Genomic DNA, 21205 nt, shown 5'->3' with positions numbered 1-21205 from the left:
TAGCTGAGCCCGGCTCAGCGCTCCGTGCACACATACTTAGCTGGCAGGTTGAACGCGTCAGTCCATGAGCAAAACTGCTGAGCAAAACTTGTACAGTGGAGTAGAGTTGAGTGGAGTGGAGTGGAGTGGAGTGGAATGGAATGGAATGGAGTGGCATGGAGTGGCGTGAATTGGAGTGAAATGCACTATTCTATAGATCCTCGAGCATTGTTTATCTACCGTTGAGCCAAATGAAAAATAAACGCCATGAATGTGGCTCTAGGAAATGGCAAAGCTCCGGTTAACCCTTTTTTTATTCGCTCGGCTGCCACCCCCCGTCCACTGTAGCTATGATAAATATTTATCAAACAACTGTCATGGGGCTGGCAGCACTTAAGGTGTCAAAAAGGACACACAGGACAATATGCTATAGCCGCAAACTCAAGTAGGACACGCTCAATAATGAAAGCGAAAAGCAAAACCAAAAGCGAACAAAAAGAAAGGAAAAAAAGAAAAGCAAAATTAATTTGCATATGTTAAGTGGCAGAAGCAATTAAAGGCGAGAGCACGATAAGGCTGAGCCGCAGCAGCAGCAGCAGGAGCAGCAGCAGGAGGAGGAGCAGTTGCTGTTGCCAGGACGCGGTTGATTGAGATGTGAAAAGGCGCAAACGATGCCAAACGGCACAAAGAACGTCGAGGGCCCCAAAGCTTGACTGCGCGACCCTTACGGTGGGAAAAATGGAAAATGGGAAATCATAATTGGCTTCCAAATGCTTGAGCTCAATTATGTGAGCAAATTGTGGGAGGCTGCTGTCGTTGACAGGCAAATTATGGATTCAAGGCCAACGCATAAGCATACAATATAATATGTACATGGCACACACACACACACACACACACACAGGCACACTTGTGTAAACATGTATGTATGCAGGGAAATCGCACTTTCACTTTGGGTAAGATAATTTGCATAGCATTTCCAGAAGGGAAATGCCACTGGGGCATGAGCAGCGGCTTGCACTTGAGCGGAGATCACAGCCAGAGACATGATAAATTGCTCAAGCACAAATTAAATATATAAATCATAGCGCTCACACACAGGAAATTCAAGCAAACGTATTCCGAATTGCGGCCAGAGTCTCCAGAGCAGTCCGAATTGAGTCCAAATTCAAGCACTGGAACATTGCTGCGTCATTTGCATGCAAAGGTGGCCTGACAGATAAGAGAATTTCGTCAGTGCAAAACAATGAAATAGAAATTTATGCTAATGAAACTCAAGAGTTACCCTTTATTAAGTTATTGTTTATGTGAGAGAGACAATATGAAGATAAATATTTTCTCTTAAAAAAGTTAATTAAATTGCATAATATACATAAACATATTAATATAAGATCATGATCCCCATTGATAACATTTATCCAATAGCAATGAGCTATCAGTCAGCATCAATTCTTCTAAAGAGCTTATCATTATAGATATTATATCATATATCGAATCTGCTCATAATTATACGCTATCGATAATTATGCATGCTCAAGCAAATAAAAAGCTCAAAGCAATTATAAAAAGAATTAAAACAAATAAATAATAATAATAATAATAATAAAAAATAAAAATAAAATTTATAAACAAATCTCAACTTGAGTCATATTTCAAGCTAATACAACTCTGCCCCATAGATAGGGTATTCTTTTGTGAAAATATAGTTTTATCACTTATTTACATTTCCAAACTGAAAGAATAGTAGAGAGCTAAGCCATATACATACATACATACATATATACATATGTATATGTATATAATTTGTTCTGTCACAAGTTCAAGTTTGAAGCATTTGAAGGCCACGCCTAGGCACAGAGGCTGAGAGCAGGAGTGGGAAGTACGTGTCGTTCAGTTGTTGTGGAACCAGCAAGCCGAGAGCAGCCACGATGGACAGCAATGAGGTAAGTGAAGTGGAAAATTCGTTTCAAGAGTCACGTGCTAATCGCAGCGAATTCCGTAAACCTCACGGCAGTTTATTGACTTTGACATAGGCGCGCCGTGGGGCCACATCGCCTGCCGCTGGTACGGCAGCCGTCAGGTGCGTCCGCTGCTCGCCATTCACGGCTGGATGGATAATATGGGCAGCTTTGCACGTCTTGTCCCATTGCTGCCCGGCCATCTGGGCGTCCTGTGCATCGAGCTGTCTGGCCACGGTCGCTCCTCGCCGTATCCGGCTGGCATGCAGTACTCCGTCATTGAGTGGACCAGCATCATTCGCTGCGTGGTGTTGCATTTCAAGTGGAAGCGCGTCTCGCTGATGGGCCACTCGTTTGGGGCCATCGCCTGCAATCTGTATGCCTCGTTCTATGGCCGGGATCACGTGGATATGCTGATTGCCATCGATCTGCTGACCATACCCTACAAGAGCAGCAGCTTCTACATCAACTACCTGGCCAACAGCGTGGAGCGCATGCTCACGCCCACGCCAGCGCCCAAGCTGTATACCGCGGATCAGCTGAAGAACGCGCGCTGGGGTCCAGCTCCCTCGATCAGCAAGGAGCAAGCTCATCCACTGATCAATCGCTGCGTGCGGCAAGCGCCCGATCAGCCCGAAAAGTTCTACATATTCCGCGACTCGCGCCTCATCCACCACTCGCTCTTCCCACCCGGCACCGGGCTGGTGAGGGAGCTGAATCGGCGCATACGCAACATACCGTACATGGTCATCAAGGCAAGCAACTCCAACTTCATCAACGACGGCTTCATACCGACCTTCGAGATTCTGCGCAAACAGAATCCCGCCTTCGAGTATCATTTGGCACAGGGCCCTCACCACGTGCTCATCAGCGATCCCCAGCAGCTGGCTGCCTGGATTGTGCCATTCATAAACAAGCATCGACCGCCCACTCGATGGGAGCATCCAGGCGAGCTGAATGTGATCAGCAAGCTATAAAGCCTTCAAGAATTGAGCTTAACATTTCATTCTCTTTTCGACACAAGTTCTGGGAATACACATAAATATCTTAAATATTCCAATTGATATTAATATTATAGTTTATATGTATATACGAATAGCAATCCATAAATCTTTTCTATATATTGTATCACATCGTCTTTATCTCTTTCCATCTCTTAGCTAGGTTCACATGGATAGACTTGCGGTAGGCTTTGGCATCTGTAGCACTGAGATTATTTAAAACAAGCTTTTGGTTTCAGTTCAAAAGACACAATATATTTCCATTCCCAGAGAGAAAGTTGGACAAGCACTTTAAAAAGTCCCATAAGATAAACAGCAGCTGATTTCATTCATTTCTTTTTACGCTTTTTGCGATCAACTTTGAGCTTTTGAAAGCTTTTGCACTCTGCCCAAGCCATGGGAAGCTTTTCATTGTCAGTGTTTGACCAATTGCTTGACTTAAAAGAAGTAACAGGTTGGCGAATATTTTTTGCAAAAGTTGTTGAAAAAGAAAATAAATAAAATATACATATTTATATTTATATATGTATGTAGCTCTGCAAATCACAGCGATAATATAGCTCCACGAGATAATTTTGGCAAATTATTTTATTTAAAAGAGCAGAACCCGCTCTTCCAATTCCACGAGGTGCCTGGCACCCATCACGTGCATCTCGTTAACCCAGAGCTGGTTGCCCAGCACATAGTTCCCTTCTTGAGGACCCATCGCCCGCCCAAGGTCTCCAGCTGGTCAGTGGATGGCGAGAAGAAGTTGAGCACGACAGAGCATCGCAGGCAGCAGGAGAACTTCTTTGCACGACATGTGAGCCGTCTCAGTAAGATCTAAATCTGAGAGAATCTCAAGAATACTGCACAGTATATATTGACTATAAGGTAAATCCAAAAGAAAATTTAAAAAATTGGGATTTTATTAATGATAATCTCTGAAGTGAAATTTATTTTTGGATATTTGTCTTGGTAACTGGATAATTAAATTCGTAGACACTGCATGGCATAGCCTTATGTCTTTTGCACATTTTTTTAACTGTATGAAAATTCAGCTTTTGAATTGCTACAGCTACAAAAACCGTTACAAGCTTTAAAGTAATATTTTACAGCTTTCGAATAATACAAATTATTTCTACTGAGCAGCTGTAACGCAAAGTGAGCAACAGCTGATTTAGTTTGTTTATAGCACGGCAAACTAAATCAGCTGTGGCTTGAAAAAGCTTTCTACTACAGTTGCGATCGAAAATAAGCTTTCGAATGGTACACAAACGCCGCAAAGCTTTTTGCGCTCAGTACGCGACGAATTTTCTTAGCGAGAAGAGAAGGCGGATTAGTTGTATTGCTTTTGCGGCATTCATTAACTGGGAATGGTACGATGTTCATTAAAAAGTACTAATTGCTCGTCGATAAGGCAATCTAGAGCCAGATAATTAGGAAAAACGTTTTGCAGCTCCGAAACAAGCAGCCAAGACATTTATAAACAGACGGCCAAAGTTCAGGGAGCCACATGGGAACTTTGTCACTGAGCGACGTGAGTAAACACAATTAAAAGCTTCAGCCGGCTGGCTGGCCATGCAATTTACGTTGTTTATACACTGTTCAACATGAAAACGTTTCCTCTGTGACACTTGATAGTACGAGGATGTGCGCATCTGGGCTCCTTGGGGTCACATTGCGGGTCGCTGGTATGGCAATCGATCGGAGCGTCCCATTCTGGCCATCCACGGCTGGCTGGACAACCTGGGCACCTTTGACAGACTGATACCCTTGCTGCCGGACTACCTGGGCGTGCTCTGCATCGATCTGCCCGGACATGGACGCTCCTCACGGCTGCCGCCGGGCATGCACTACAGCACAATGGAGTATGTCCTTGTCATAGCTCGCGTCATGAAGGAGTACAAGTGGCAGAGGGTTTCGCTGATGGGCCACTCCCTTGGCGGCGTCTTGAGCTACATTTACACCGCACTCGCGCCACACACAGTGGATCTGGTTATCGCATTGGACATTCTCTTGCCGCCATTCGAGTCGCCTATGGCTCTCAAGTATTTCGGTTATGCTTTGGACAAGCATCTGGTGGAGGATGAGCGTGCGGAGGAGGATTCGCTGCATGAGCCACCGTCCTATACACTGGCACAGCTCCGCACTGTCCTCAGCAAGGGCAGCAACCATTCGGTTGCTCCAGAGTTCGCTCAGCATTTGTTGCATCGCAGCGTGGCCAAGTCGCAGCTGTATCCAGAGAGATTCTACTTTTCAAGAGATGGCCGCACCAAATACTATAATATTCTACCGGTCAACGGCCCCTTGGCCGCTGAATTGGCTAAGCGCATCAAAAATAAACCCTACCTGGTCATCAAGGCATCCAAATCCCATCACATCAACTCAAAGGCAAACGAGGCCATCTCCATCCTAAGCAAGCAGAACCCGCACTTCGAGTACTACGAGGTGCCAGGCACCCATCATGTGCATCTGATCAGCCCCGAGCTGTGCGCCCAGTACATAGTTCCCTTCCTGAGACACCATCGGCCGCCCCCGGTTTCCTGCTGGTCGGTGGATGGCGAGAAGAAGCTGAGCACAACGGAGCATCGCAGGCAGCAGGAGAACTTCTTCACGCGACACCTGAGGCGTCTCAGCAAGCTTTAAGTATTGTAATTGTAATTGACAAGAAACCTGTACAGTATATACTGAATCGATAAATACTCTGTGAAATTCATGGAAAGCTTTTTCTTCAAGTGTATGCCCTCAGCTGAAACCAGGGCTGCAGATATGGGGTTAAATCAAGTACCTACATCTGATAAAGGTACTCAAACAATAATACTATATAAATAGGCACGAACTGTGATAATCATCGTCAAGAGGGCAGCTTTTTGAATTCGTTTTGCTGTGGCATTGTAAAAGCTTGATTAGTCAGCATTATGGGCTAAGAATAGTCAGTTTCATTGATTTAAATGAACAGTAGATATTAACTAATTAAAATCCAGTGCTTATCGAATCCATTGTTCTTCATAGTAAAGATAATAGAATAGAACCCCGGGCGGTTTCCATATAAGCAGCTAGTTTCAAACAGTCAGCAAAGGCCATCGCAGCTACCATGGGAACGCTATCATTGAGCAATGTGAGTAAGGCGAACTGAACCCAACTGTTTGGTTGGGGATGCTTGACAATTCATGTGAACTTTGGAATTCCATAGTACGAGGATGTGAGCATCGAGACGCCCTGGGGTGAGCTCAGCGGTCGCTGGTACGGCAATCGCTCGGAGCGTCCCATTCTGGCCATTCACGGCTGGATGGACAATCTGGGCAGCTTTGATAGGCTGATACCCTTGCTGCCGGACTATCTGGGCGTGCTCTGCATCGATCTGGCCGGGCACGGGTGCTCCTCTTCACTGCCGCCTGGCGTGCATTACAGCGCAGACGATTGGATCCTAACCATTGCACGAGTGATGAAGGCGTACAAGTGGCAGAAAGTATCGTTGATGGGCCACTCGCTTGGCGGCATACTGAGCTTTATTTTCACGGCCCTGGGGCCGCACAGGGTGGACCTGCTGATCACACTGGACGTACTTGTGTCCCCATTGGAATCTGCTGAGAGCATCAAAACAATGGCCAACTTCATGGAAAGGCATCTCGTGGAGGAGGAGCGCGCTGCCCTGGCTGGGTTGAGGGAACCGTCCACCTACTCACTGTCTCAGCTGCGCCATATCCTTAGTAAGGGGAGCAGCAATTCGGTGCCGCCGGAGCTTACTCATCACTTGATGTACCGCACTGTGGCCAAGTCCAAGCTGTATCCAGATAAGTTCTACTTTACGAGGGATGGGCGTACTAAGTTCTATTCCCTCCTGCCGATGAATCCAGGGCTGGCAGCCGAGCTGGCACGTTGCATCAAGGACACGCCCTACCTCGTCATTAAGGGCTCCAAGTCGTCCTTCATCGGGCCAGCCAGCGATGAGGCTATTTCCATTCTGAAGAGTCAGAATCCGCACTTTGAAATCTACGAGCTGCCTGGTGCTCACCATGTGCATCTCACCTGTCCCGACCTTTGCGCCAAGCACATAGTTCCCTTCCTGAGACGCCATCGGCCGCCCAAGGTGGAGGGCTGGTCGCTGGCTGACGGAGATGCCGCCCTCAGCGCCCGGGAGCACCGCGAGGCGCAGGAGAGCTTCTTTGCAAGGAGTCAGTATCGACAGCATAAGCTGTAAGAGGACGCAAGGGAAATGCCCAATCGGCAACTGCGAAAAGTGGCGATAATATGGATGATGCTAAGAGAGCACTGGGGAGTACATAAAGATGCATAAGCATGCAAGGAAACGTGAACTTAAATATATAAAATACCTGGTTAAGATGCCAAGCTTTTCACTTAGATTCGCTGTACAGAGGAGCTCTACAATTTGTTGGCTTTTCTATTGGTGGGTATATGTGTAAGTGCGTGTGTGTGTGTGAGTGTTGCAGCAAGTTTAAGCTGCTAAGCGCCTTAGAACAATTAGCCAAGTCAGCTTTGAATGGCAACGCTTTGACTTACCAAAGTTCAACATGAAACAAGAAATGGCTGACATCCGGCTTAACACATAAGCCCGAAGATATGAAATTTTCGAATTTTCCGAAGGCTGACAGGATAGACATTGAACAATTAACCACATAGACCTGCAGGCACTTAAATAACACGAAATGTAATCAATTGCAAGCTGATGAGCATTTGAGAAGAATCATTTCATTGTTGGCGTGACAACAAAAGCGTTGCCTACTTTTCGGCGGCAGCGGCAAATATTAATTTCTCGCAGCCGCAAAACATTTTCGTTGCCTACTTTTAGGTGGCGCTTAGTAACGTGGAACGAAAGCAGAAAGAGGCGCGTGCCTTACTTAATTTGAACAATTGCGATAATACACTGTAAAATGTATTTTAATTAGGCTACATTCGAGTTGGCTAATTTGTATAACAGATGCAGAGTTTTATTGGTATGAATAGTTGAACAGTTCAAGTCAAAGGATTGCTTAAATAACAAGTAGAAATACTTTATAAGTAATTTAGTCAACTCAACATCAATCACTCAATATATTGCTTTAACTGACAGGGTATTTACCATTCGCATCATCAATACGCTTCATTTCCTCTGCTGTGCGTGTGTGTGGCAGCGTCTGGCGCGACAGCAGCTGCCTCAATTGCTGAATTCCAAATAAGTATTTGCTTTCGCAGCGCATAATTTTCTTGTCATACATTTTGATTGCTGATATTAATATTTATGCTTAAAGTTCCGCCGTAATTGCACGGAAAATTCAATCAATTAACAGACAAATTTCTCGCATATTTTGCGTACGTTGATTAAACAACAACAATATGAAAACACTATCGATTTTACAATTTGCCAGCGTCTCTCTCTCTCTCTCTCTACTCTTCCTCCTCCCGCTCCCTCACTCACTCACCCACTCTCATCGCCGCAGGAGGTCGTCGTGTGTGCCTAGCTGAAGCCATAAACGCTTAGGCATGGCATGGCATATGCCCAGATTTTTAATTTAAGGGCCCCGCAGCAAGCAAACCTGACAGCTTTTATGACGAGCAGCGTTTTCGTCTACATTTCGCCGAAATTCACGCAGCATTCTTTTAGGTGCGCGTGTATTATATTAAGTTTGCCAAAAAAGGAAATTGAAAATTTGGGGCTCAATTTGCTAAGCGACTAAACGACAGCCAATCAGGCTTAAATCGAAAGTTCAATAGACTTTGGCTGGATTTGGCTGGCAGTGAAAGACAGTTTCAGGAAGAGAAAGGATCTATAAACAGCAGGAGTGCAAGAGAAGGAGAGGGGGAGAGGAAGTATCTGAGTAGAAAGCTTATTAACCGCACCTAACTCTACACCTATATTATCTGAGAGGGAGAGTTTACGTGTAAATATAGACAAGCTAAGAGCTCTTTCTGCTCTCTGAATTCTAGCATTAAATTATCGCAAGTTCTCTTTAGCTCACCGTTGCAAATCTATGATGAACGATCTATAAAGAGAGAGAGAGATAGAGAGTTCTATAGATCTACTGTTTATAGAAATTGAATTAAGCCTAAATAAATATCAGGGAGAGAGAGAGAGAGAGTGAGAGAGATAGAGTGTTTCATAAGCAAATCTCATTTCATTGATTCCACAACCATATCAACTCTTTAAAGGAATTCAATTAGGCCTAGGCAAATAGCATTAGACTTTAGCTCTCTCACACACACATACACACACATGCACACTCGCTCGCACGCACGCATCGATGCCTTGCAATGAAATGGAAAAAAAACCCTTAAGCCAAATGAATTATGCATGTTAAGGCCATCACATTGAGCAGCAGCAGCGATAGCTGGCCGCTTAATAAACTGCAACTGGAGCCGGTGCTGCTTAAAATTCTAGTTGTGCAGCTCTCGACGCAGCAATAAATCTGAAATTGCACTCAATTGCTGCAGAGCATGCAACGCAGTTGCAGTTGCAGTTGCAGTCAGCGTCGCTGCCAGCGTCGACGTCGACGCAGACGTTTGTTTAAAACGTGCGCGCAATTTTCGCAATTTTCTAATAGCCACAAACGCATTGAGCCAGAGTCGGAAACAGTTGGGCGTGCAGTGCTACTATATTGAGGCTCGGTTATTAAAAAATGGAGAGAAAAACTGGTAAAGGAAAGGGAAAACAAGCCGAAAAACATTTCACGTACGTTACGTTTACCGAGCTGCATATGGAGGGGGTTTTTGTTTTGCAACTTGACCGGAAGTGCTTTGGACGCCATTTTGCGGTCAGCTTTTATGGCCAGTATGCAGTGCAATTGAGAGTGCAATGTCGGCTACAAACTATACGCCGAGCTCCTTGAATGCCCTTTATCAGCTACGTGCCCATTTAACCCATCACGCGCTTTAACATCCATCTCCGACCAAAACGAGAGAGAGAGATATAAAAAAAATGGCAAAATAACGCGCCTATGCTAGAAAATTGCCAATAAATTGTTGCTAAGCAGCGACTGCGACTGCTGCTGCTGCTGCTGCTGCGACTGCGGCAGAGGCAGCGCTCCTGGCCATGGGCTTAGGCAACAGCTTTGGCTGCGTCACGGCTTCGCCCTTGCCGTCTGCTTGCTGACGCAGCAGCCATTTGCCATTTGCATTTTCTCGCCATCCATCGACCCACATTCCGGGCCGGCCATTAAGTCCTGCTACAATTTACTTGTGATTGACATGTTTATAAGGGTCGCACAGCAGGACCTTTGCGGCGCTGGCCGTGAGTCCTTTTTCCGTTTCCCTTTTCTAAGGGGATTGCTGCTCGGTTGACGCTGTTGCCATAACAAGTGAAGCCTACAAACTGGTCTTCGATGCCAGCGCCATAAATCTTTGATATTTGCACTGTCCAGAGCATACTAAATATCCTTTTGCATTTGCAAGTGCTTTATAGAGACAGCAGCGGCCAGACTTCGAATTCCACGAATCCCATACGCACACACAATTAAAAGTTCCCACGTTTGCGGCCGCATGAATAAAACAACAAGGGTGAAATGCCAGATGAGTGGAGCTCATACAGACGATTGCATACGCTAACCATCCAGGAGAGATGATGAATTAAAGATTGAGATTGATAATTTTGGCATGGGTAGATGTGAGGAAATGGGGATTTTACTGAAATGGGGATTTTAGAGAAGCAATAAAAGCAGTAGTTGTAGTAGTAGTAGTAGTAGTAGTAGTAGTAGTAGTAGTAGTAGTAGTAGTAGTAGTAGTAGTAGTAGTACTAGTAGTAGTAGTAGTATTAATAGTAGTAGTAGTAGTAATAATAGTAGTAGTAGTAGTAATAATAGTAGTTGTAACAATAGTATTAGTAGTAGTAATAATAGTAGTAGTAACAATAGCATTAGTAGTAGAAATAGTAGCAGTAATAGTAGTAGAAGGAGTAGAAGCAATAGTAGGAGCAATAGTTGCAGTAATAGTAGTAGCTTTATCAGTAGTAGAAGTAGTAGTAATAGTAGTAGAAATAATAGTAGTAGCAGTAGTAGAAGTAGAAGTAATATTAGTAGAAATAGTAGTAGTGGTAGCAGTAGTATAAGTATAAGTAATGGCAGTAGTAATAGTAGTAGTTGTAGCAGTAGTATAAGTATAAGTAATGGTAGTAGTAATAGTAGTTTTTGTAGCAGTAGTAGAAGTATAAGTAATAGTAGTAGCAGTAGTAGTATTTATGATTGGAGATGATCTAAGTGTCTTGGAAAACTTTCTATAATATTAACAAAAATTATGTTTATATGAGATGATGTTTATAAAACATATAATTATATAAATAATAGTCTTTGGTTGACTTCCCTTTAAAATGCTTTCAACAGATCTTCTCAGCGCCTTTTCTAAGCCAGCTTCATAGCTAATCTATCCTCCTCAAGTAAGGTTCAGCAACTGCACACACTTCGATAACAACTGCAGCAGACAAAACGCATGTTTTGCTTTTAATTTAGCAGACAGCGAAGAAACCTCAGCTTCGACTCACCTGCGAACAGGTTTTTATGTGCAGGCAGGCAATAAAAATAAAAGCAAAACACTGAGAAAAGAAAAAGGGCAATCGCAGCAGCAACTATCCAATTGATATGCAAGCGAGAGGCAAGTGAAAAACAGCTGAGCCGACACGCAACGCCCGGGGGCCAACAGTCAGCAGCCAGACAACATCCAACAAATCGCTTGCAACTCAAACTCAAACTCAAACTCAAACCGGGTTGCAAAGCGCGCGGCGCAGGCGCCAAGCAACCTACGAAGCGACGAACCGAACTTTCAGTTGAGCGCGCGAGCTGTTGGCCGGCGCACGCAGACGACTCCAGCGAGCGAGAGAGATCTGTTACGGGTACGACGGTGGGCGCGGGGGCACGGGCTTTATTACGGGTTTACCGTCCAGCGACGGAGCAAGTGCAATTTTGAAAGTCAATAACTCGAACTGTGCCACTAAAAGCGCTGAACTGGAATTTAATGTCAAATTACAATTTGAGTGCCGCATAAAAAGTCCAAAGGCAAAAGCAAAATCAAAATAATTAATTACACCAAAATTGTAATGAAGCCAAAAGCCAAAAGCCGAAAAAAATACCAAACCAAACAGAACAAAAAACATTTGTCAGCTGTTAAAACAAATTTTTTGGTCGAAATGCTAATGGGTTTCGTGTTGCTGTTGTTGCTGTTGTTGCTGCTGCTGCTGCCAGTTGAACTTTTCAATTAATTTAACAGCTCGAACAGAGACGTCGCTCATTTTCGCTTGGCCCGCATAGATCTTATCGCCGTATCATAAAAGCAAAGTAAAAGAGTTCTTAAGAAAGTTACAGAAAAGCGCCACAAAACGGTTTCTCATTTGTTTTTTTGTTTTTTTTTTTTTTTTTTTTTTGTTTGTTTGTTTTTTTCTCCTGTCTATTTTAGTAGCATATTTAACTTGCCGCAAGGCCTGAAAACCGCCTGCTAAGGTGTGCCCCAAACAAAAGCGGGGCATTAAATGCCCAGCAGGGCCTACCTAACCGTCTCCCACTGCCCCTCTCTTTCCCCCTCTCTGTCTGACTGTCTGGCTCTTTCTAAATTACTTCTTTACTTTTGAGTATTTTGTTTTTTTCTTTATAAATTTTTGCCGCGTTGCTATTTTTTGCCTCTGCAAAATTATTCAATTTGAATCTGACATTTGAAACTTGAAATTCATGTTGCTGCTGGAAGTTGATGTCGAAGTTGTTGCCTCCGCTGCCTCTGCTGCTGCTGCTGCTGCTGCAATTTTCGTCGTCGTTGTTGTTGTTAATTGTAATTCGATGCGGAAGAAGCAGCGAGCCATAACCGCTAGTCGGCTCAAAAGTCTTGACAATTATATTGCTGGCAACAGGTTGGCAACTGGTGCAAATTGCCCACGGGCCGCATTGAACATTCTTGGCCATAAAACGGAGCAAGTTTTAGACTCACTTAACGCATAACTGTAAGATAGACAACGAGCTGGCCAAACAGAAAACAGGATTTCTGCACAAGTGAAAGATTATGGGAGTGTAGATGTGTGCCTGTGTGTGTGTGTGTGTGTGTGTGGGCTGTGAGTGTGTGCCACGCCTCTTATCAGTCAGCAACAAATTAAGCCAAAACTGCAGCTGCCGTTCGGCCTGGCATAGAAAAAGTTTAGCGGCCTGCCCGTTGACTACAATTTGTGTCAAGTAATTTTCAAAAAAAAAAAAAAAAAAAGAAGAGAAAAACGCAAATGGCAATGCTTTAAACAAGAGTGCGCGATTAGCAGATACCCTGTAAGAGTAGTAAACTGATAGCAACGGGAGGTAAAAGCGAATCAAATTTGGTTTCAGTTGAGCAGAACGAGAGTGTTAGGTATATACCCTAACTATATATGCATGTGGAATAGTAGGTATATATATGGCTGAAATACTGCTTAAAGATAACTCGCCTTTCAAGTCAAGCACATGCAGATTCCTTAGCCAACTCTCAGCTCAAGTCAACTGAAATTCTTGCGGCGGCATTTAAAAATGTGCAGGGTATGTGGAAAATTGGTATTTTCCATTAGTGGCAAGCAAAAGAAAACAAAAACAACTGGCTAGCAGGCAAAACGGGCAGCCCAGGCGGCCCAGGCAGCGCTTAAGCTAACATGAAAATAGTGAAAATCATGTGTGCAGTTCCAGTCTTCAGTCTGCGACTTGTCAAACGTGTTCCACAACGGCAACGGCATTGGAAATGCATTGTGCAGCAGCAGCAGCAGCAGCAGCCGCAGCAGCAACAGTTGCTGCAACAGCAACAACAACAACAGCACTAACTGTGACTCGTATTAATTTTCAACAACAACAATAATAAGCCGAAGCAGAAAAGGCCGCCCCAATGAAAAACAAATAGTCATACGTACAAGTTTTTGCCTCTTTGTGTTCTTTCTGAATTTTTGTTGTTCTTTATTTATTTGAACGGACGCGTCGGCCCGTTAATAGAAATGACGTTTTCTGAAAGCTGAAAGCCCTCACAATTAAAGAGTTCTTTACGGCCGACTCATGGAGGAGGACGTCTTGAATGCGCTGCAGATGCGCTGCGCTTATCTGTGCGGCGGCTACGATCGGGACAGGCGAATCATATTCATTGTGAATGCATTCAATGATCAACAATTGTGGAATCGCCGCTGTCTGCAACTGACGCTCGACTATCTGAAGCGTTCGCTCAGGTGAGTCTGCCCCGCTCAGGTGAAACTAGAAACAGGCCGCTCAAAGCTAATCGAACTAATTAGCATAGACCAAGTATGCAAATGGCCCGCAGATGATTTAGGCCTCATATCAAACTCTTTTCATTAGTTCTCTGCACTGGGCGCTCCACGCCCCGATATGCTAATCCCATTTTAAGAACTTCTTCGCTTTTTGTAGTCTGATCAAAGCGAATGACCTGCCGCAGGCTGGCTGCGGAGATACGTCAAAGCTAGATCACCCTAAAATATCTAAATTTGTATCTCAGCTGTTGGAGTCAGTCGCTTGGAGAAACTTTTGGAGTCACAATAAAAACAAGATATCAAATTAAATATGAGCTGAGATATTGATGTGATCAATCAACTGGCATTAGGCCCAGAGCTTCAGCTCCAGCTTAAGTTAATCAACAGCTAAACGAGATTTCTATGAATAGTTTGTTAACTTATCTACACGCCATTCTCTCCCTCTCCCTCTCTCACTATCTCTCTCTGTTTCCTTCTTGCTCTAGCGCTTCGGTCTTGCAGAATGGGGTGAGCGTCGTTGTCAACGCCCAGGAGATCAGCTCGCGCATATCCAGGCAGCACGTGCGCCAGATTTATGCGCTCTTTGGCGGCGACATCAGCGTCGATGTTTATCTAGTCAGAGCGGAGGGCTTCTGGGAGAAGCACGTGGAGCCTTGCGCCAAGTCGCAGACCAAAGGCGAGGTAAGCCACCCATGCCCATGCAAATGCAAATGAGGCGCACAATAAAATCGTGTCTGTCTGCCCCACAGCCCCTGGTGCTGTCGAAGGCACGCCTGGCCAAGTTCATGGAGCTGCACCAATTGCCCGAGGAGCTGGGCGGCACGCTGCAATTCAATTATGATCTATGGCTGCAGCAGCGCAAGGTAAGCGCCAGCCCAACACAAATCGACTGTCAGCTAACCAGTGCCCTCTCTCTCTCTCCCACTGCAGTCCGTGGACGAGTTCAGCAAGACCCACGCGCAAACTCTGGGCGGCATGGAGCAGCTGTTGGCGCTGCTGAAGTCGCTGCGGCCAGCGGAAGCGGATGTCGAGCTTAAGAAGTGCGCTCAGCTGCATACGCACGTGCAGCGCAGCATTGAGTCGGCGATTGAGATGGGTAAGCGAAGAGGCCTTTAGCGGTGGCAGCAGCAGCAGTCGCGGGGGCAGCTGCGGCAAGTTCGTTGCCTGAGTCTTTCGTTTTGCGTGGTGAGCGAAACAATTTACATAATTTCAATGAGCAGCGTCGCCGCCGACGACGACGACAAACGAAACGAAACGAGTTAACAGACAGCAAAATGTGACAAGTAATTCACAGCAACAACAACAACAATAACAACAGCAACAACAACTACGTGCATAAGTCGTGTGCGTGTTTCAATTAGAAATGAAAATGTTTGGCAAACTTGTTTTGTGGCTTTGTGGGTTGAGTTTTTATTACACTGATTAACATTGAAATTGATTTCTGTGCTCTTGAAATTGTGCGTGATCTAGAAAGTGTTTTTGGCTTTAGTTTTTTGGCCATTTGAAATATAACCAAATTAAAGCTTCAGCCAAGGCATAATTATAATTTTATGCATTTTAAATGCGCCGTTTGTAGATTTTCTCAGTTCCCACTGCCTAAACTTGAAAAGTTTCTTAAAAATCTGATAAAGACATAAGTGAAAACTTAGAAAATCCAGATAAATTGTTTTGAATAGTTTTCCATTGTTTCAGTTTTCGGTTTTCAGTTTTATAAGCCTCTTTTACTCTTTCACACGACGATACAAGAGGTTTTACACAAGCTATTGTAAGTGTTGGAAATTAGAAAATATAATCCCAAAAATTATCATAAATATGTTAAGTAAGAGTGGGAGTAGGAGAGAATGAATGGTAATATTATATACGAAAGTTGTAGAAGAACAGCTATGGATAGCTTTTGCTAGGGTAACTAATACTAGCAGCTCGTAGGGGCAATGCCTGCGGAATAGCTCAAGCATGAAATGTTTAGTTACTATCACTTGGTATACAAATTGGTTTTTATTAGGTAACGCTTGGAATACGTCAACAGCATGTGTTGAGCAAGAATCAGGTTATATGTTTTTAAAAGTTCTTTGACTTGCTGACTGTGAATACTGAATATCGATTGCCACGAAGTTAGTTTAGATTTCTGTTGTATTTATTTACTGGCATCAAGTCTCCTGTCTTTTGGCTTTTGTGTATTAATTAATCTAAAATATTTAAAACAAATTCCTAAGAATTTATTTAATTGTCATCAATATATCTTCTTGGAGTTAGGAGCCATCTCTCTAGTTCCTGCTCAGCTGGAATGCTGAATCTGAATTGTATATTGATATGAAGATCATTTAAGTTTTAGTAATATTTATTGTCATCATGTTTTTAGACTGGTTGCTTTTGTATCACATTTATATATCTAGATTTTACTACCTGAACTCAGCTACTCTCTCATTCATTGCTCAAAAAATTTCAAATTTCCTTATATTTTGTAGTTTATTTTTAATTAGGGAAAGCTTATAGTATAGACCTATATACTTTTCAACAATTAAACTTCATTCGACATTCGAAAATTTTACATATTAAAAAAACAAATTTTGTTTCCCGCTCCATTTAATTTGTTTCCATAATGGTAGTTTGACCCATATAGTCTCATGCGATAACTCTATATTAGACATGTTTATATTGTATATGTAAATATCTGTATTTCAATGAAATTCCTCCTGGCTAACTTCAAACACTTCCGATGCAGCCATTTCACACCTCTGAGCTCCGCATTGGGTTGCTTTGTTGTGCTGTGTTTGCGACGAGTGCTGAACAAATGGCGAATACCGCAGAAACCACTGAACCACTCGATGCTCATGTCATTGTGGTGCTGTTAGCGTGTGGCGCGTGTGTGGGTGACTGCGACTCGTATGTATCGTGACCCTTCACTTAGACAGCTATGATTTGATTGTGTTTAGCTTTGCCTTGCTTTTGTTTTTGCTTTTGCTTTTGTCAGAGCTGCGTTGATGCGCAACGAAACTGCCACGCAGACAATCTGAGCGCAGCTTTTCCCTTTTTTTTACATGAGGCATAGGCAAATAGAAATGCTGTGTTAACTAGGCAAACAAACGCACGGCTAATAAACAGATTTTCATTGAAACTTGAACCCTTTTCCCCATTTCACTTTTTGCCGCAGGTAACGCGATCTTGGCGCGCTTTAACGAAGTTTACGAGACGCAAACGGCAACGCCACATGCCGCACCTGCTGCTGCCAGCTCAAGCACAACAACAACAACAACAACAACAGCAGCAACATCGTCAACTGCAACTGGCAGTGGTCAGTGCCCTGCTAAGCCGCTGCTGCCGCCCGACTTGAGCTGCGAACGAGCCCGCATCGAGCTGCGGCTGAATGAGATCGAGAAGAAGCAGACGGCCATACGCACCGCTTGGCTGGAGCTGCTGCGAGCGCTGCGTGAGGCACGCGAACTCTGCACCCTGGCCGAGGGCGTGGCCTTTGTCACCAACTGGATTCTGAACCAGGCCGAGCAGCTGCTCAGCCGGCAGCGCAGCGTCGGCAGCGATGTGCGCGCCTCCGAAACGCTGCGTGCGGCGCACGATCAACTGGAGCTGGAGTGCCGCGACACCTACGGCTGCTATGCAGAGCTGCTCTACAAGATCGAGCAGTTTGCCAAGGAGCGCGACGCCGCCCTGTGCCAGGATCTGCTCTCGCAGCGCGACTTCATGCAGTTCGTGTGCCGCTCCTTTGCCGAGCGCCTGGAACGACGACGCAAGGTGCTGATGACGGCGCTGCGCTTCCATCGACTGCTGGAGCAGTTCGAGGAGCAGCTGCTCATAGCCAACCAGGCAGCCGATGCCGAGCCCAGTGAGTTGAGTGCCCCACAAGCGGAGGCCATGCTCATGCAGCTCAAGACCAGCCAACAGCTCTTGGGTAAGTCTCGCAGCAGAGCCAATCTCTGTGCCGCCGCTTTATGTGCAATCGTAACTATTTAATGGCCCAACAGATTCCCAGTGAAAGTCTCTAAATTGTCGCGCTTGATGTAAATGAGTGGCTGCTACAGATATTCCAGCAGACATATAGATTGACGTAGCTACAGATTACACCTAAGCGTGAAACATCAAGCCAAAACAGTTTAGATGCCCCTTTAGAGTTTTGTCAATGGAAACTTTACTTGAAAAACTGTGATATCTTGAGATTGTCATTCACTTGATAATATTTAGCTTGACATAGTTTCAACAGAGATATCACTCATATGACCCATATCGATAAGGCAGCGCATAACAAATGAGCATGCCCAAATATTCTATACATAATATGTATTACATACATAGAAGCTCTCGAATCGGCTTCACACGACTGTTTATAAAAATATAAAAAAAAATAAATAAATAAATAAAAATAAATAAATAAGTAAAAATAAATAAATAAATAAAAATAAATAAATATTAACCAACAAAAAATTAAATTAATGAAAATACAAAAATATTAATATAAATATAAAAAATTCAAATAAATAGAAATAAATAATTGGAAGGGAAGAAATTTTAAGAAAGTTCTAATAACAAAAATAATAAAAAAAAAATAAAATAAAATAAAAAAAATAAAAAATAAATAAATAAAATAAATAAAATTAAAATAATATAAATTAAATTTAAAAAAATAAATAAAAATAATAAATAAAATATAAAATTTATTAATAAACAAAAATCAAGAAATTTAAACAAGTTTTTTTTATAATTTTTAAGAATTTTTCTTTTCTATTTGTTCGAATCGGTTCGATAGCTTTTCCCCTATTTAATGCAGACAAGAAGGAAAATCCTTCCGTTAATTTAGGAGTTTTGCAAACCCTGTTAGCAGCACTTGAAATTGGAGAGCTTAGCAAGGTCTTCATATCAGAATCTCTTCTTTTACCCCAGCTCCATCAATGCTTATCAACAGAGCAAAGTCTATTCACACCTAAATAAGTTTCATTGTGTTGGTTGCATTTACAACCAGCGGTTGCAACCGTTTGATTCCAACATTGATCACAATTTCCCCACTCACACACACACACACACACCAACACACATACATACACAGGCAACATCGAACGCGAACTTGTGCGCGAGGGCGAAAAGCTGAGCGACATGTTGGCCATGCCAGTGAAAGACGCCTTGGGCCGTGACCTCCAGCTGGACTACAGCAACGACATTGCCCAGCTGCGTCGACAGATCGACGCGAGCCGCGAGCGCCGGCAGCTGTGCGGGCAGAGGCTGGCGCTGCAGCGGCTCACCTTGGAGCAGGTGACCCACATTCACGGCTACGAGCAGGAGGTGCGCTGCGCTCTCCAGTGGCTAAACGAGCTGTATGCGGTGCTGCTGCGCTGTCACTCCCATGTTGGCTGCAACATACACGAGATTCAGCTGCAGAAGGACGAGCTGCAGGGGTTCGAGGAAACCGGCCGGGTGAGTTTTCAGCCAACATTGCGAGACAGGGACAGATAGAGAAGAGAGAGAGAGAGAGAGAGATATCAGTTTTTTGTGCAATTTTTGATGCCGTCTTCCATTTCCCTTGCAGAGCATTTTCAACTACGGCTGCCAGCTGCTAGAGGCCGCGCAGACGCTGCGCCTCTGCTGCAAACTGGAGCAGCCGGAGCCGGAGCAGTTCCAGCTGCAGCTGCAGCGCACCTGGCACAGTCTGCAGTCCATTGCCCAGGAGCAGATGACCCGGCTGCGTGTCTCTGCCGTCTTCCATCGCAGCGTGGAGGCCTACTACAGGCAGCTGCGCGACCTGCGCCCCCTGCTCACCCAGGAGCTGGCCTCCCAGCTGCAGCAGCAGCGCCAGCAGCACAACCGCAGCAGCAGCGGCATTAGCAGCGATGCCGAAGCCTCGCCAGAGCTCTCGCCAGCCGACGGCCTTGGCGCACGCCTGCAGCGCCACCTGTTGGCGAGAGAGCAGCTGCTGGTTGAGGTGGGTCGCATGGTGCGCCTGGGCCGGCTGCTCAAGAAGCGGCTGAAGGAGCCCTTTGTGCTGGATGCGCTCACGGGCAAAAGGTGAGTGAGATGCCAGATTACCACTAACACATTCCAGCTGAGCTGAGGCGTCAGCGTGAGTGCACAGCGAGAGCGAGCGAAAGAGAGAGAAACCACTCAGAAGCAAAAACCACTCAAATATCTGACTAATAATTTCTTCAGATAAAACCAAAATAAAAGCTGACAAAACTAAAACAAATCAACTCGACGAAAAGTGCTGCCAACTAAATCGAGAATTCGGGCCCCAACAGTCTATTTCGGTGCGTGATCCAGCGCAGAGCGTCTGATGCTCGACGGGAAGCGTCTTTGTCATTGTCGTCGGGAATACTCATAAATACATACACACGAGGCGAGGCAACTTGTCAAGCTGTCAAGTGAATGAAGCAGCCGGCAATCGTGCTATACGTACAGTATATATAGACTGTGGATATCTTTAGCTGGAAAATAGAAAACGGAAAACAGAAACGAGTAAACGTGTGTGTGTGCGTGTGCGTGTGCCAACAAGTGGGTCAAAGTGGAACTTTCCTTTTGTTGTGTGCTTAAAATAAAAGTGCCTGCATAATTACATACACCAATTACTGATTACGGATCGACCCTTGTCTGGCGGGTGATCCTGCATAGTTGAGCACTTGCCGCAATTGACATTTGGCCGACTGGCTCGGAGCCAAACGCGTGTTCGGCTATTGCGTCAAACTACTTAATTGTGGGAGGCGCCAAGCGGCGGAAGCAGAAACTGAATCTGAAATGTTTGCCAGATTTCGGAATATCTTTGGCAAGTCCAAAGCCGACGAAGTGCCCACAATTGTCGTGGACGAGGCACCCGCCGAGGAATCGCCTGGCGCGCCCTTGGCCAGCGAGGAGGAGGACCTCAGCAATGGCCTTGAGCAGCCGCTGAGTGCTTCCACGCAGGAGCTGTCGCAGCTGCTGGATGCCATTAATCTAAGCAGCCAGCTGCCGGACATGAGCAGCGACGATACGGAGCAGGATGAGCCAAAGGACGGCGACGGCGAAGGCGACGACGAGGAAGATGACGATGAGACGGCAAGCACTTCAAGTGTTAAGACCAAGATAGCCAAGGCGTCCATAGAGCGCGACATCATTGTGGAGGACGCCTTAGAAGAGGAGGA

At 44.8% G+C, this 21205-nt stretch overlaps 4 protein-coding genes across 6 annotated transcripts in view; all 4 read left to right on the top strand.

Annotated features, from left to right (window-relative positions):
- Positions 1 to 1523: 1523 nt before the first annotated feature.
- Positions 1524 to 3039, top strand: LOC6582122 (probable serine hydrolase). Its single transcript, XM_002007795.4, has 2 exons — positions 1524 to 1922; positions 1994 to 3039. Exons 1-2 carry the CDS (start codon positions 1908 to 1910, stop codon positions 2912 to 2914), a joined length of 936 nt encoding a protein of 311 aa, XP_002007831.2. The 5' UTR covers positions 1524 to 1907; the 3' UTR covers positions 2915 to 3039.
- Positions 3040 to 4211: 1172 nt separating this feature from the next.
- On the top strand, positions 4212 to 5636 carry LOC6582121 (serine hydrolase-like protein). 2 transcript variants are annotated; one of them, XM_015162289.2, is made up of 3 exons: positions 4212 to 4296; positions 4377 to 4457; positions 4562 to 5636. In XM_015162289.2, the coding sequence occupies exons 2-3, from the start codon at positions 4434 to 4436 to the stop codon at positions 5564 to 5566; spliced, it is 1029 nt and encodes a 342-aa protein (XP_015017775.1). In that variant the 5' UTR covers positions 4212 to 4296; positions 4377 to 4433; the 3' UTR covers positions 5567 to 5636. The 2 variants fall into 2 exon arrangements, with proteins under 2 accessions (XP_015017775.1, XP_015017776.1); XM_015162290.2 differs by having other exon boundaries at positions 4216 to 4315.
- Positions 5637 to 5909: 273 nt separating this feature from the next.
- LOC6582120 (probable serine hydrolase) lies at positions 5910 to 7262 on the top strand. Its single transcript, XM_002007793.4, has 2 exons — positions 5910 to 6038; positions 6114 to 7262. The coding sequence occupies exons 1-2, from the start codon at positions 6015 to 6017 to the stop codon at positions 7119 to 7121; spliced, it is 1032 nt and encodes a 343-aa protein (XP_002007829.2). The 5' UTR covers positions 5910 to 6014; the 3' UTR covers positions 7122 to 7262.
- Positions 7263 to 11667: 4405 nt separating this feature from the next.
- The window catches only part of LOC6582117 (titin), a 128460-nt gene continuing 118922 nt past the window's right edge, over positions 11668 to 21205 (top strand). For both annotated transcript variants that reach the window (XM_044009934.1, XM_044009933.1), the window contains exons 1-8: positions 11668 to 11735; positions 13828 to 14054; positions 14579 to 14774; positions 14843 to 14956; positions 15024 to 15189; positions 17245 to 17997; positions 19147 to 19511; positions 19624 to 20099. In XM_044009934.1, coding sequence (XP_043865869.1) covers positions 13888 to 14054; positions 14579 to 14774; positions 14843 to 14956; positions 15024 to 15189; positions 17245 to 17997; positions 19147 to 19511; positions 19624 to 20099 — 2237 coding nt within the window. In that variant the 5' untranslated portion in view covers positions 11668 to 11735; positions 13828 to 13887. The remainder of the gene's footprint in view (positions 11736 to 13827; positions 14055 to 14578; positions 14775 to 14842; positions 14957 to 15023; positions 15190 to 17244; positions 17998 to 19146; positions 19512 to 19623; positions 20100 to 21205) is intronic.

The sequence above is a fragment of the Drosophila mojavensis genome, unplaced genomic scaffold (genome assembly GCF_018153725.1).
Source record: "Drosophila mojavensis isolate 15081-1352.22 unplaced genomic scaffold, ASM1815372v1 contig_74, whole genome shotgun sequence".
In the NCBI taxonomy this organism is placed as follows: domain Eukaryota; kingdom Metazoa; phylum Arthropoda; class Insecta; order Diptera; family Drosophilidae; genus Drosophila; species Drosophila mojavensis.
The sequence above is the reverse complement of the archived record's forward strand: the minus strand, read 5'-3'. Positions and strand labels throughout refer to the sequence as shown.